Genomic DNA, 14,601 nt, shown 5'->3' with positions numbered 1-14,601 from the left:
AGACTCCTGCATGTGCGCAACAGGGATCCACCTGACAAGCCCCCTACAGGGTGATGCTTTGCCCACCTGGGGCCACTGCTTAACTGCTCAGCAACTGAGCTATTTTAGCGCCTGAGGTGAAGCCATACAGCCATCCTCAATGCCCGGGGCCAACTCTTCCAGCCGTGGCTGTGGGAGAAGAAGAGGGAGAAAAAAAGAGAGAAGAGGGAGGGATGTAGAAGCAGATGGTTGCTTCTCTTGTGTGCCCTGACCAGGAATTGAATTTGGACATCCACACGCCAGGTTGATGCTCGACTGCTGAGTCAGCTGATCAGGGCAAAATAATCTTAAAAAAAAAAAAGCACACTTGAAAAATAGACCAAAAATTATTTTAATAAAAAAATGTGTCACATCTGACCTGTGGTGGCACAGTGGATAAAGCATCAAGTTGGAATACTGAGGTCACTAGTTCGAACACCCGGGCTTGCTGGTCAAGGCACATATAAGAAGCAACTATGAGTTGATGCTTCCTGCTCCTCCCCTGCTTTCTCTCTCTCCTCTCTCTAAAGTCAATAAATAAAAACTTTATTTTATTTATTTATAGTAAGAGAGACAGAGAGACGGACAGACAGGGACCGACAGAAAGGAAGGCAGAGAGATGAGAAGCATCACTTTTTTTCATTGTGGCACCTTAGTTGTTCACTGCTTTCTCATATGTGCCTTGACGGGGGGGAGGGGGACACTATAGCAGACTGAGTGACCCCTTGCTCGAGCCAGCGACCTTGGGCTCAAGCCAGTAACCTTTGGGCTCAAGTCTATGATCCCACATTCAAGTTAGCAACCCCATGCTCAAGGTGGTAAGCCCGCACTCAAGTCAGAGACTTCAAGGTTTCAATCCTGGGTCCGCTGCATCCTAGGCTGATGCTCTATCCACTACACCACTGCCTGGATAAAAATAATATAGTCAATAAATAAAATCTTTTAAAAATGTGTCACTTAGCTAACGGCAATATGATCATTTTGTAATGACTACACTAACAATCTTATCCTTGGCCTGGATAACGACCCTTTACACAAATTTTCGCCACTATCATCATCACTGATATTTACTAGGCACTGTGCTGGGTGCATTACATAGTGTGTCATTTCCTTTAGACACCAGTATTGCCTCCCACATTTTATAAGAGAAAACTGAATCATAGCAAACAATGCCCAGGATCCAGGTTTCAAACCCTAGGAAGCCTAACTGCAGAGTGGATGCTTCCCTGCTTGTGACATTATGTCATGGGGAGTCCACATGGCCTGGTGTGGATGGGAAAAAAGAGATAACCTGGACTCCAATCCACCTTTGCCTCTAACTGGCTGTCAGGCCCTAGATAAGTCATATAATCTTCTGACCCTGGTATCCTGATAATAAAATACAGGGCATGATTCAGGTAGTGTTGAAACTCTGCCTGGGAGGCCTGGGAGTTTGGAGGCACCATCTCGGGGTCAAGTAAGATGAGCAGCTTCACTTCCTCTGAATTATATACTGGCCTCTACAGAGTTTCATTTGAACCAAAATGATCGTTAGGCTTTAAAATTTTTTTAACCACGTGACTACTCATCAACCTCTGAGGTTCCTCTGTACTTAATGATTCTACAGAATCATTAGATTCCATGGAATCCATAGAACCATTAGATTCTATAGAACCATTAGATGCATGATTCTACAAAATCATTAGGTGAATGAGTCTATGAATATTCTAGGATTCTATAACCCATCGGATTATCTATTAAACTCCTAATTAGATGTGTATTCATCTAACCACAGAAATCTTCACCACACCCAAATGATCATTGCTCTACATTTCTGGAATCCTTCATTTTTAAAATAATTGTGATACCCCCTAAATTTTTACCATATGATAAATCCCAAGTAGAACTTACTTCCCCCCTACAAAATGATATCCTCTATTGTTATAATACTACCATGGCCTTACACTATTATCCATTTATTTTCAGTAGTGCTCCACACAGGCTGTGACACAATGTATAAGCATTTAAGTGACTAATAAATCTGGATAAAAATAAACTCATTCCTCAAAGATTTAAAAATCAAAGCTTCAGACAAAATTTAAGTTGTTGAGACTTCAGTTTTGTTTTTTTTAAGACTTCAGTTTTTGAAATACATAACAGCACAAACACAATATTTACATCACAAGTTCTTTTTATAAAACGTGTCAATTTAAAAGAATACTGTTGAGATCCTGATCTGAAATACCTGTGACAGTTCAAAGAGGACTCGTGGAATTTGGTCTCCAGAAATCCACTTCATAAAGATATAAATAAAATATGGCTGAATGTCAGGGCTTACCCATAAATAAAATACTAATTCTCTTTCCCAATGGTCAGCAAACACTAGCTTGTGGCCCAAATCCAGCTGGTGGCCTGTTTTTGTACAGCTATAAGCTAAACATGGTTTTGATACTTTTAAAGGTTAAAAAAAATGTTTTAAACTAACTAAACAACAAAGAAGAAAATGCAAAAGAGACAGATGTGGCCTGCAAATATTTACTAAAGTGGCTTTTCACAGAAATGCTGATCCCTGCATTATACGAAACCAATGGGAATATACTGATGGGTATAAAAAAGACAACACTGTACAGTGCCATTACCATCAGCAGAACTCATTTCTAAAGTGAGGCACTTCTGTTTCATAAGTACATTTCCAAAACATAATTACATCTGAAAAGTAGCTCTGCTACTTAACTCTAGCCCTCTTAATTAGGCCTCCAAATGAAATCACAGTTATTCTTAGGGGCTAAAGTAAACAAGGACAAAGTATTTCAGATGTCAGTCATTGAGCTTGTCAGTAGTTGTAAAGTCACTTAAGACGACTTAACAGTCTAAAATATGAATAAAATTCATAATTTAAGATATTGCCAATAGGAGATAATATCACTGAATTATTTAAATAACATCTATAAAAACATTTTTAGATATCCCAATTCATTATTTTCAGAAGCAATAATTAGTTAACTTAGTAGCTACTTATTTTTAAAATGAGAAATGGAAAAAAAAAACAGACCAAAAATGTAAAACCATAGCAAAAGGCTTTGGAATGCCAAAACCAGGGTCTCTGAGCAATCCCAAACTGGCCTAGGCTTTTCATGTTCAAGTTATTTCACCATGGTTGCTGTGGGAACTTCACAGCTGCCTCTTGTCAGCGAGCCTTTTCACTAAAAGAATGACAGGTGTCCATGAGCAAAAACCTTTACAAGTAAAACCAGTTCATAACTGCTCAGCATATAAGTTTTCAGTGTGTTGGTTAAACAATTCCTGGTCAGTAGGCTATATTCACATGATAAAACAAGTATTGTATTGGATGTTTTTTTCTTCTTCGGGCCAAGCTGGCTAAGCATCATCACATCATGAAGACATCTCTGTGATGTCAAGCTTTAAAATGCTCAGTGAATGCTGAGGTAGATGATTTTCAAATGAAGATCTTCTACACCCTGATTCGATCGGGACTTGCTTCCTTCTGTATTCTTCTTCTGGGAAATATCTTTCGCTTAAGTGCAATTAACTAAATGATGAGAGACAGGAAATAAATTTTAATTCCATATTAACAAACTTTAAACTTTCTGAGAGTCATCTGACTGTAACCATGTCCACAGTCTTAGACATTAAAAACAGACAGCAAACAAGTCCCTTCCGAAACAAAATCAACTATTTTTGTTTGACTTTGTAAGATTAATAATATACCTAGGTATGTGCCCACATGATATTTAAACCAACAAGGATTGAAATTATTTTGGCCCAATCTTCACTTTTTAAAGACCTATAGCTACAGATTTTTACACTGTGATCACTAAGCATATTTATTTTAAAGATGTCTGTCAAGTCTTTCTATTGAAGAAAACTGGCTCTGTTTAGCCATTAAAATACTGTCTCCAAGTTTTTTTGTTTTGTTTTGTTTTTTTAGCAAGAGAGAGGGGCCGGGGGGAGGGACAGAAAGACAGGAAGGGGAGAGAGATGAGAAACATCAATTCTTCATAGCAGTACCTTAGTTGTTCATTGATTGCTTTCTCATATGTGCCTGACCGGAAGGCTACAGCTTAGCCAGTGATCTCTTGCTCAACCCAGTGACCTTGGACTCAAGCCCGTGACCTTGGGCTTTAAGCCAGCGACCATAGGGTCATGTCTATGATACCATGCTCAAGTCAGCAACCCTGCGCTTAAGCTGGATGAGCCCGCACTCAAGCTGGTGACCTAGGGGTTTCAATCCTAGGTCCTCAGTGTCCCAGGCCAACACTCTACCCACTGTACCACCACCTGGTCAGTCTTCTCCAGGTTTGAAATGACTACATATGCAAGACAGAATTCTTTAAAAAAAAATTTTTAAGCCTGTATTAAAATCTTATCACCATTTTCCCCATACTTAAACATAGCAATAATCATTTGAAAACAGAGGTAATATCCAATTTATGAATTGGTTACAAGGCAAAAAGTTCTTATGTAATTTACTAGCTTGGAATTTGGATAAACATTTCTTTCCCATAGAAACATGATACACCTGAAACAGAAACTTGGCCATCATTAAAATAAAGTTTTGATGAGAAAAATAAATGTGTTTTTATGATTTCACTTCAGGATTCTTACTGTCTGCTCCTCCATCTCAACTGCCTCCTGTCCCCTCCACGGCCAACAGATGGTCGTCCCTCTGCTGCCTTAATGCTGGCCAGCATACAGCAGACTCATGGTTCCTCACTGGACTCCTGTTTTAAAAGCAGGTACCGTTGTCCTTTTAAGATTTTTTTTTTTTTTTAAGATTTTTAACTGCTGGGAATAATGGCAACAAGTATCAAGAATAAGACTTAGAGCCTGGTCTGTGGTGGCTCAGTGGACAGGGCATCAATCTGGGATGAAACCCTGGGCTTGTGGGCAATATGATTTTATAGATGTTATTTAAATAATTCAAGGCACATATGACAAGCAATCAATGAACAACTAAAGTGCCACAACTACAACTACGAGTTGATACTTCTCATCTCTCTCTCTTCCTGTCTGTGTCTCTCCCGCTTTAAAAAAAAAAAAAGAATACTGGTAGTGCATCTTAAAGATAAATGAATAAAAGGCTATTATGTTTGATTATTATGAAATATTGACATATAAGTTATAAACCGATAGAAATTCAAATTTTCTGGTGACTTTGTATCATTTAAAAAAAAACCAGATACTAATATACCAAAAAATACTGTTTGATCCCCATATAAAATATATAAAACTTACCTGTTCAGCAAAAAATGAGAATATAGTAAACATAATCAGTGTTGCTAATACACAATGAGTCCAAAACTTCAATTTGTCTCGATATGCTCTCCTGTCCAGGGAGAGAAGAAAGCAATTATGTAACTCTGTGCATGGTTTCACTATATTATGTAGAGTTATTTAAATACCAGTTTAGCAAAAACAACAACGTGAAACCAAAATAGTCTACAGGCAATTCTAAAATGTTAACACAATATATATCTAACATGAGTTCTGATTTTTCATTATATTTGAATTAGTAAAAGTTATTCAGGCAGAGAAGAAGACTTCTAAAGACAATTACTTCTAGCCCTGGCCGGATAGCTTGCTTGGTTAGAGCATCGTCCTGAAGCGCAGATGTTGCCAGTTCGATCCCTGGTCAGGGCACATACAGGAACAGATTGATGTTCCTGTCTCTCTCTCCCTTACTCTCTAGCTGAAATCAATAAATAAAAATTAAAAAAAAAAATTACTTCTAGCATTTAAACAAAAGCTCATTCATTTTTATTTATTCATTCATATTCATTTATTCACTCAGTTACTTAATAAATACTTCCTGTGGCTACAGAGATGAATTTCCTGCTCTCCAGTGTTTATAAGCCTGGGAAGTCACTGACATGCAGATAACTAGCCATCAAATGAGACGAACAGAAATATACATTATCAAAAGCAAAGTCTTGTGGAAAAACTTAGAGAAATGAGGAAAGAATCTCAGAGATGAGGACATTTCATTTCAGCCTTGAATGCAGGAAGGAAAGCTGAGTCCTACAGAACTGAATGAAGCCAGGCATGTTGGCGTCAGGGAGAGCTAAGCCAGGGGACAGCCTGTGGGCATGACCTTCACTTGTTCTGTAAAACCATGTAATGGGATTTGAAAATAATACTCCAGGGAAAAACAGATGAAATGGCAAGAGAAAGAGAGCGAGAGAGAGAGAGAGAGAGAGAGAGAGAGAGAGTGTGTGTGTGTGTGTGTGTCAGGGTGAAAAGAGTGACCATTTGAAGGATGATGTATGTCACAAGTCGATGACAAAGGCAGGCAGTTGCATTAGTCTAGGTGTGAGAAAAGAGTGAGGGGCACAAGCAACAGGAGAGAGATTCTGAGAGTACAATCAACTGAACTTGGAGAGAGGATACTGGGGACAAAGAGCAGTATAGCAGCACAGTTACCTCATCTGTAACTTAAAAATAAATGAGTAATTAATTATGAAGCTTAAATAAATGCTTAACATATGGCTTGGAAGATACACTAATAACTACCAAACTCAGGGCTTTGTGTTGAGTTCCAGATTCTCACGTACAACTGTTTGGTAGTAGATGACTCTTCCTCAAGTCACATATTCATAACGGCACTATCTCCCATACACTTTTTCCTATGTCTGTTATCACAAGCTCAGTTAGTTCTAGTATCTATAGTGTCATTCAGCAACAGTGTAGTTTAAAGAGCTAAGAAGCCATAGCTGAGGAGTTGCCCCGTAACCGGAGAACTCTATAATGGCTGGTGGTGAACCAAACTTCCCTCAGCCACCCATCCACTGAGTACCTACTATGTGCTAGGGAGGTATGGGGCACTCAGACACAGGTAAGACACCATCTCTGCCCCAGAAGAGGACTCACGGTCTACCAGCAGAGACGGGCACACCAGTCAGACTGCTGTACAATGCACAGAGTGCTATACCCAACAAGGACAAGAAGAAAGCCAGGCAAGAAACCAGGGAAAGGTGACAGGGAACTCAAGAGCACAGTGTCCTGAAAGGAAAGAGAGAAAGGAGTTTCTAGAAAGCAGGGTAGGCATGGTGGGTCTGCAGTGAAAGACCACGCAGAAGCAGGATGAGGAGAAAGCCCCAGATCAGAGAGCTGCAAAGAACACCCTACGCCTCACTTGTCTCGCTTGTACAACACAGACATCAAAGCTCTCTCAAGCTACTCTTAAGCCCACTTGTTTCTTATTCAAATTGAGCCCTTGAAGGTAAATGTAGGCACAAACTGGATTTGGGGAGGTAAGACTTGAACATCATCCAAAGTCTTTCTCCTTTGAGCTAAAGGAAAGGGAAAACGGTGAGAAGCCATTCCTGTCATTTCTGGAAGACAAGACCCATTACTTAGTAATGGCTTCTTCTTACCAGAATAAAAACATACAGATTTTAGCAATAAACACGCTAATTGTCTCACCCAACTACAAGACACCAAAGAGTTCTGCTCATTTCCTCTCTAAAATCTCTCCCAATTCCGTCTACCGCTTTCTCTTTATTCCCTGGGCTGTGTCCTTGGTTTCAGAAAAACTGAAATGCTTATTATTTGCTCCTTGCCTCCAGTTCCCAGACTAAACTACCTCACTCCAACAACTCCCTCAACAATCCAACCCCCACACTACCCGTTAGTTATCTTTTCAAATCAGAAAGTCTGATCAAGACAAACATCTAAGAAAATCATCTCTATTGGGGAGCCCCATTCTCTAAAGAAAAATGTCTAATTCAGATACACCCTTCCAAGCTCTCCTTTACGCTCCACAGCACCCCGACACCTCTGTGCCTTCGTATTCCTAGTGGCTGGCATGGGGGGTGGGGGACAGGTATAGGGCCCAAACTCTTCCTAAATGAAAAGACAAAATTATCTTTCAGTGTTGGAAATGGTTCTAAAATAAAGGATGAAAGGAACATTATAAAGCAGCTTTGACACAGAGTGGAATGTGAGGAATCAGGCTGGATTTGCCACTCATCAACCACTTCACCTGAGCAAATCAGCCCGCTCCTGTTACCTTGTCCTCACATGCGACATGGCAGTAATGATACCATTCATTGTAAAGAGCAGAGTAAACACATTGTCCAGCACAGTGTCTGCCATATAGCAGTACTCAAGAGACAAGGTAGCTACTCTGATGACAGTGATGACCATGAATAAAGCTTGGCAGATCTGCTCAGCCAGTGAACTCAATAACAAGTATATTTCAGTGATTAAGCTCAATAAAAACTGTAAGTGTACCTCACAAAGAAATTACAGAGCAAACAACACACTGAAGAAATCTCATCACTCTGAAACAAAAAAATACACATACGCATGAGCACTTACCATTCCTGCAGCTCATGCATGTGAAGGAAACGGTTTCGATACTCCCTTGGCAGCTCAAACTGGGATGGTACGGGGAACATGGACTCATAGAAGTCCCTGAGAACAGCTTTCACTGTCTGGGCATCTTTATGGTTATGATCAATGTTGTCATTCAGGCAAACAAACTTTCTGAAAATAACAGAGACCCAGGTTACTGGTTATCATAAAAAAGGATCCTGACCTCACAAAACAAGAAAATGAAAATTTCAGATATATTTTAAATGGATTTCTGTCCCAAGATGTTCCATTTACTGATATGATCCTCTAGGACAGTAATATTCTATAAATTTTTTCCTTGGATATTCCACACCTGTAAAACAGATCCTGGAAAGATAATCTTGAAAAGTGTCCGCTAGCTATAGAATAAATTAATGATTTCCTCTTAGCATGTCCCCAACTAAGAGTTCAGTAAATGTGGTTTATTGACTGGGTCATTTTATTAGCAGTCAAAAGAAAAAATAGTAGATATTTAAAACCAAGTTTTTGAACTTATAGTAATATTGCTAATAATCATGTAGATAATTCAGATAGCCTTATAGCTACAGATTCTATAAGTTTGATGATTTTTTAATATTTCTCCAACCAAGTTGTAAAATGCTGGAGTTCAGGAAAAATGCAAATTACAGTGGTACTTCCTGAACGTTTTGCCTTCAAGGCAAAAGTCACTAAACTGAGGGTCCATTAAAACAGTACTTAGGATAACCTTGCTTTTAGAGTACACTTGTTAAAAAACAAAAACCAAAAAACCAAACAAAAAAACCCCAACTAACCAAAAAAATCCCCAAACTTAAATCTAATAAAGACTTCAGATCCAACTGCCAATTTACAGGAAATACAGGGCATAGGCACATTTTAACTGAGATACAATCAGAGAAGTCCAAGGTGCAGAAATATATAGGCCTAATTATTTCAGCATATATCTTCTGAAACAAAATCAACCTCCTCTGTATAACAAGACCATTAACCCATATCTAAGAACCTTAACATTGACTAAACAATGCTACCTAATAGCTGGGTGAAATAGGTGAAGGGAATAAGAAAAAACAAAACAAACAAAAAAACCAGCTCAGATACAGACAACAGTATGGTGATTACCATGATTATCAGAGGCAAGGGGGCGGGGCAGGTAGAAGAGGGCAAGGGGATCAATGGTGACGAAGGAGACTAGACTCTGGGCGGTGAACACACAGTGCAACGCACAGATGATGGATTACAGAATTGTGCACTTGAAACCTATATAATTTTGTTAACCAATGTAACCCCAATAAATTCAATAAAATACATTAAAAAGTAAAAAAAACAAAAAAACTTTATTAATTAAAAAGAAAAGCAGTACCTGGGGTTTTTTCTTATATCATCCAATTGGCCAACCACATGAGAAACATTGGTACGAATCATTTTAAACGCAATTTCTTCTTCTCCCATGATTTCAAATCTAATTATCATATATAAAGAGTATAAACACTTATGTGGATACGACAGATTTTCAATAAGAAAAACATCTTATAAAACTGTAAGAGACTCATCATCCTCAAAATGAGTTAGTCTTTCAATCTTACTAAAGAAAACAATCTCACATAAATTTCAAAAGAATGATTAAACTGTTATAAAACTATGAAAACGCCAGACTCTTATAATAATTATTCTTAAACTAAACAAAGAGAAAATTGGATGTCTACTTACCGGTATTTGTTTTTGTCCTTGTATGCTTTGTGGATTTTGTCAGTCACCGGTTTACAGTTGGTTACCAGACTCTTAGTGACGGGTGGCTGTGAGAAGAGGCAGACATCACAGCGGGGCCAAGACCAGGATGAAGCAAGTGAAATACTCAGCTCAGGGGTAAAATTTAAGAGGGCACCAAAAGACTCAGTAATCAAGATGAGTATTCTTTTTTTTTTTTTTTTAATTTGAAATTTTAAGGTCAGTTTATTAAGTTCATGCAAGGCAAGATGAGTATTCTTAAAAATCAAATTGGCATACTATGGCCTGCAGGCGGATTGCCTGTTTTTGTAAATAAAATTTTAAGGGGCACATATCTGTTTACTAATCCATGTCATATGCTGAACTAACCAACACGTGATTGGGAATACCTATAGTTTGCCCGTGTATTTCCATCACTTTTGTGCTGAACTGGCTCACCAAAAGCCACTGCTCAACACACTGTGTCCCCTCATAAGCAAACCTTCACGGGGCTCTCTGAGGACAGCAGTGAGGAACCCCGTCCCTGGCCTGCACGATGACTGATAAATGGTTTCCTTCTTTCCAGAACCTGATTTTAACTGATTTCTTACTCTATATTCATTTAAAAATGTGTTATCAGAGGTTAAATATTATTTATATATGGCTTGAACACTTGCAACATGGTATAATTTTAAAATAACAGCTAATTCTGATTTTGAAACCGAAAACTATTCATTACAGAAAATATGGAAAATACCAGTATAAAAAAAGAAAACTCACCTATGATTTAATCTATTGTCATTTCCATTACTTTTTACAGTGGTATGTGTGCGTATGTGTGTGTGTGTGTAAACATTTAGGAGTTTTCCTTAGTTCTTACTGTGTATATGCGTCTACCTATTTCCCCCTCCTAATTTTATTTTGTAAACATTTTTCCATATAGCAGTAAATATTACTGTAAGTATCACATTAATGGCTATATTATCCCCCTGTTCCATCAATTCTAAAAGCACATTTCCCCCCCCACACACACTTCTCTGAAACTGAGATGCAGCTTAAAATCAACAGTCCTCCAATCAATTCAAATAAGTAGCGCTCCAGTATCATTGTGTGCGCCTAGCGGTAAGATCAAGAAAGTGCCAGCATCAGAGCAACTCAGCTTTGATGAAAGACGGTATTCTACTTGATGAATATTTCCTTTGTTACTGTTTAACCTTTAGACTGTTCTCCCAAGCCAATGAGAATACTTTGGGACTACCTTTGGCCATCTGTCATGAATAAGAGGAGTCTGCTTATAGAATATAAGCAACTAATGCAAATAATATTAGCTTAAAATCCATTAGGGAGGAGAAAGATATTCCAAAGCAAGATATAAAATATTCTGGATTATCTGTGCTAGTACTTTCCACCAAAGACATATACACGTAGAGCCCGCTTCTAGTTTCTGAAATGGCTTCTAGAAATGGTGTGTATAACACCCGATCAAGACACACTTTCTGTTTTATATTAAAGAAACCATGTCACTTACCAGATTGGGGTCATAGTATGCTTCCTGAGTTGGTGGAATGTTGCTCAGTTGAGTGATATTAGCAGGAAGCATTTTTGAGCAATTTATTAACATGTGTTCCAGACCTGTTAAATCCTAACAAAGTAAAATAAAAGGATAAGCCTTCTATGTGCATTACAAGTAATGATTATAGCTTTAAAAGTAAAAACTACATAAAAGTCTCTAAAATTCTTTGAAATGCTTTCTTCAAAGAGAGTTTGACTATATGATTCTTTAAGAGAACAGAATGAGACACTATGAATACAAATATTTCAATTTTGTTTCAAAGTAGAACATCCTGAACTGAGAGGCACCTTTCACACAAGAGAGTCCAGGGGATCACCAGACGAGATGCCCTGCAGTTAGTCAGATTCACCATGGCACTCTCCAGGGGAGGCTCCCACTCCTGGGACTAGAATAGGCCAAGAAGGGACTGGGCAGCACCCAGGGCCTGGCTGAGAGACCCCGTTGGCCACACCTGAGGCCCCTGAATGAACTTGTCACAAGAATCTTATATGCAGGTCTGGTCTAGCTCTTCTCCAGACAATACAATAGCAACCCCTACTGCTAGCCTAAAAAAGAGTAATCTCAGAAAATATGAACTTCAATTTGATTTTAATTCTGGCACTAAAAACAGGCTAATTGTGAACACTCTTATTAAGACTACTTTTATTACATTAAAAAATGTAGAGGCAAAACAGAGAAAATATCAAAATTTAAAATTCCATTTAAAAATGCTGTAAAGCTTAGGGGAAAAAAAATACAACACCTGCAAACTTAAAGGCAGGTCATGAATTCTGGTAGCCAGTGTTCGGATTTCTCTGTCAGATAAGACACCAGATTGGTCGGTATCGACTTCATCAAAAACTTGAGATATATTCAGTGGCTGAACTGCACTCATGAGATAATAAAAATAAGAAAACGCAAACTGCATATCCTCAGAGTGGCGCACTTTGTGAAATGATGTCTTGTCAAATTCTTCAGGGAACCTGTACAAATATAACATATAATGAGCTCGGGATATTTAAAATATCTACAGCACCTAATGTTTGTAGAGTTAGCATATTTTTCCTTCCCACTTAACTAGACAATACATTCAACATATTAATCATCAAATATTAGAGCCATGAATTGAGCACAGCAGAAGATATAAATTTCAAGCAGCTTGGCTCCAAGCACAGGCGAGTGACCCAAACACAAGCCAGACTTACATATCTTGCAATTCTTGCATAACGGTTCGGTCAATCATGTGAGGCATGTGTGCAGGGACTTTCCTAGATGTGAATCCAAACTTGCTGTTTAGAATTTTATTTACGTATCGAAGAGAGTCTGCAAACGTATCTTTTAGTTGCCTCCCAGTATGTTTGCTGTCAGTAAAGTAGGCCAATTGTGTCTTCAGTGACTCTTCTTCCTGAAAAGAGAATTCCACGTAACACAGCATTATGTTTCGTGCACAAACATACCTGGTTAACAAGAGATAAAGCTACCATTTTATATGTAATAACTAGTCATTAACCGTCCATGAGGGGCAAATGAAATGAGGACCCTAAGAGCAAGACTAGATTTCAGTGGAAGTATCACCAACATTGGCTTGAAAACAATGGTTGAATAGGGAAGGTCTATTTATAAGGTATTTTTCAAGGACTAGTTGAGCAGGAGATTTTGTAGCCAATTCAATGCAACTTTTAGAAAACTTATTTACAAATAAATTTGATAGTACTTTTGATATGGAGCTATTTCTACTGGTGATTTCAAAGCAGCAATTACTTGAGTTTTGAATACAAAGACAAGAATACAAAACTGGTTTCACCTTATAATTGTGTTAATACATATTATAAAAGGTAAGGGACACCACCTGACCCGGTGGTGGCGCAGCGGATAGAGCATCGGACTGGGATGCGGAAGACCCAGGTTCAAGACCCCGAGGTTGCCAGCTTGAGCACGGGCTCATCTGGTTTGAGCAAGGATCACCAGCTTGAGCCCAAGATTGCTGGCTCGAGCAAGGGGTCACTCAGTCTGATGTAGCCCCCGGCCAAGGCACATATGAGAAAGTAATCAATGAGCAACTAAGATGCCACAATGAGGAATTGATGCTTCTCATCTCTCTGCCTTCCTGCTGCCTATCTCTGTCCCTCTCTTTGACTCTCTCTGTCTCTGTCACACACACACAAAAAGGTAAGGGACACTATCAGAACCAATAAGAGGCAAAACTGAATGAACAGGCAAAGAATATGAATGTACTTCACAGAACATAAAATAATATGCTTCTCAAGCTGATAAAAATGTAGAGATTAATAATAACTGGTGTCGTTTAGCCTATGGAGAAACAAGCAGTCATACTGTGTGTGGAAGTAAGAAGTGGCCCAACATTTTAGAAGGAGATATTTAAATTTTTATGCACAGATCCTGTAAGTTAGCAATTCTACCTAGAGAAATAACTTCCTCAGGAGTAAGAAATGCTTACAAGAATATGTACTGCAGCATTATTTATACTTGCAAAACACTGGAAATAACTTGCAACTGTTAAAAAGGACAATGTCAGTGACATGGGCAGTTTGCCCGCACACCACGAAATCAAAAGGCAAATGAAGAGCAGTATAAGTACAGTGTAGTTCCACTGTTAGAAAACAAACAAGTATATAGTTTGTACGTTTGCATAACCTACAGAAAAATACTAGAAGGACACCCACCCAACTACAATAAATTTAGAAGGAAGGGAACTTTCCCTTTTTTACTGTATCATATTTTGCACTGCTTACAATTTTTATCACCAACCTTTTGTAACTGAAAAAGGAGGAGTGCAGTGAGAAAATAAATCTAGACAAGAACTTTGCAGCCCTTCACTCAACGATTAGTCAGTGCCTCCTGCACAGGTACAAACTACTTCCTGAAGACAATGAAAGGAGCAGGGCAGTCCCCCTCTTCATCCTCTCTTCTTCCACCGTGACATCCAATCATGGATGGCGCACATCTAATTATCCTGCGTTTCCCAGCAGTCT

General features: G+C 38.6%; 1 protein-coding gene across 3 annotated transcripts in view; it reads right to left on the bottom strand.

Annotated features, from left to right (window-relative positions):
- Positions 1 to 939: 939 nt before the first annotated feature.
- GNPTAB (N-acetylglucosamine-1-phosphate transferase subunits alpha and beta) overlaps positions 940 to 14,601 on the bottom strand; it is an 81,212-nt gene continuing 67,550 nt past the window's right edge. The window contains exons 13-20 of one of the 3 annotated variants that reach the window (XM_066356565.1): positions 12,814 to 13,013; positions 12,372 to 12,591; positions 11,585 to 11,698; positions 10,060 to 10,145; positions 9,713 to 9,811; positions 8,338 to 8,505; positions 5,254 to 5,344; positions 940 to 3,547 (exon numbers count right to left, since the gene is read on the bottom strand). In XM_066356565.1, the coding sequence (XP_066212662.1) occupies positions 3,470 to 3,547; positions 5,254 to 5,344; positions 8,338 to 8,505; positions 9,713 to 9,811; positions 10,060 to 10,145; positions 11,585 to 11,698; positions 12,372 to 12,591; positions 12,814 to 13,013 (1,056 nt within the window). In that variant the 3' untranslated portion in view covers positions 940 to 3,469. Of the gene's footprint in view, positions 3,548 to 5,253; positions 5,345 to 5,590; positions 5,708 to 8,337; positions 8,506 to 9,712; positions 9,812 to 10,059; positions 10,146 to 11,584; positions 11,699 to 12,371; positions 12,592 to 12,813; positions 13,014 to 14,601 lie in introns of those variants that run through there. The other 2 variants (XM_066356559.1, XM_066356574.1) reach the window with 2 other exon arrangements.

This window comes from Saccopteryx leptura, chromosome 1 (assembly GCF_036850995.1).
Source record: "Saccopteryx leptura isolate mSacLep1 chromosome 1, mSacLep1_pri_phased_curated, whole genome shotgun sequence".
Lineage (NCBI taxonomy): Eukaryota > Metazoa > Chordata > Mammalia > Chiroptera > Emballonuridae > Saccopteryx > Saccopteryx leptura.
This window is presented reverse-complemented; position numbering and strand designations above follow the sequence as displayed.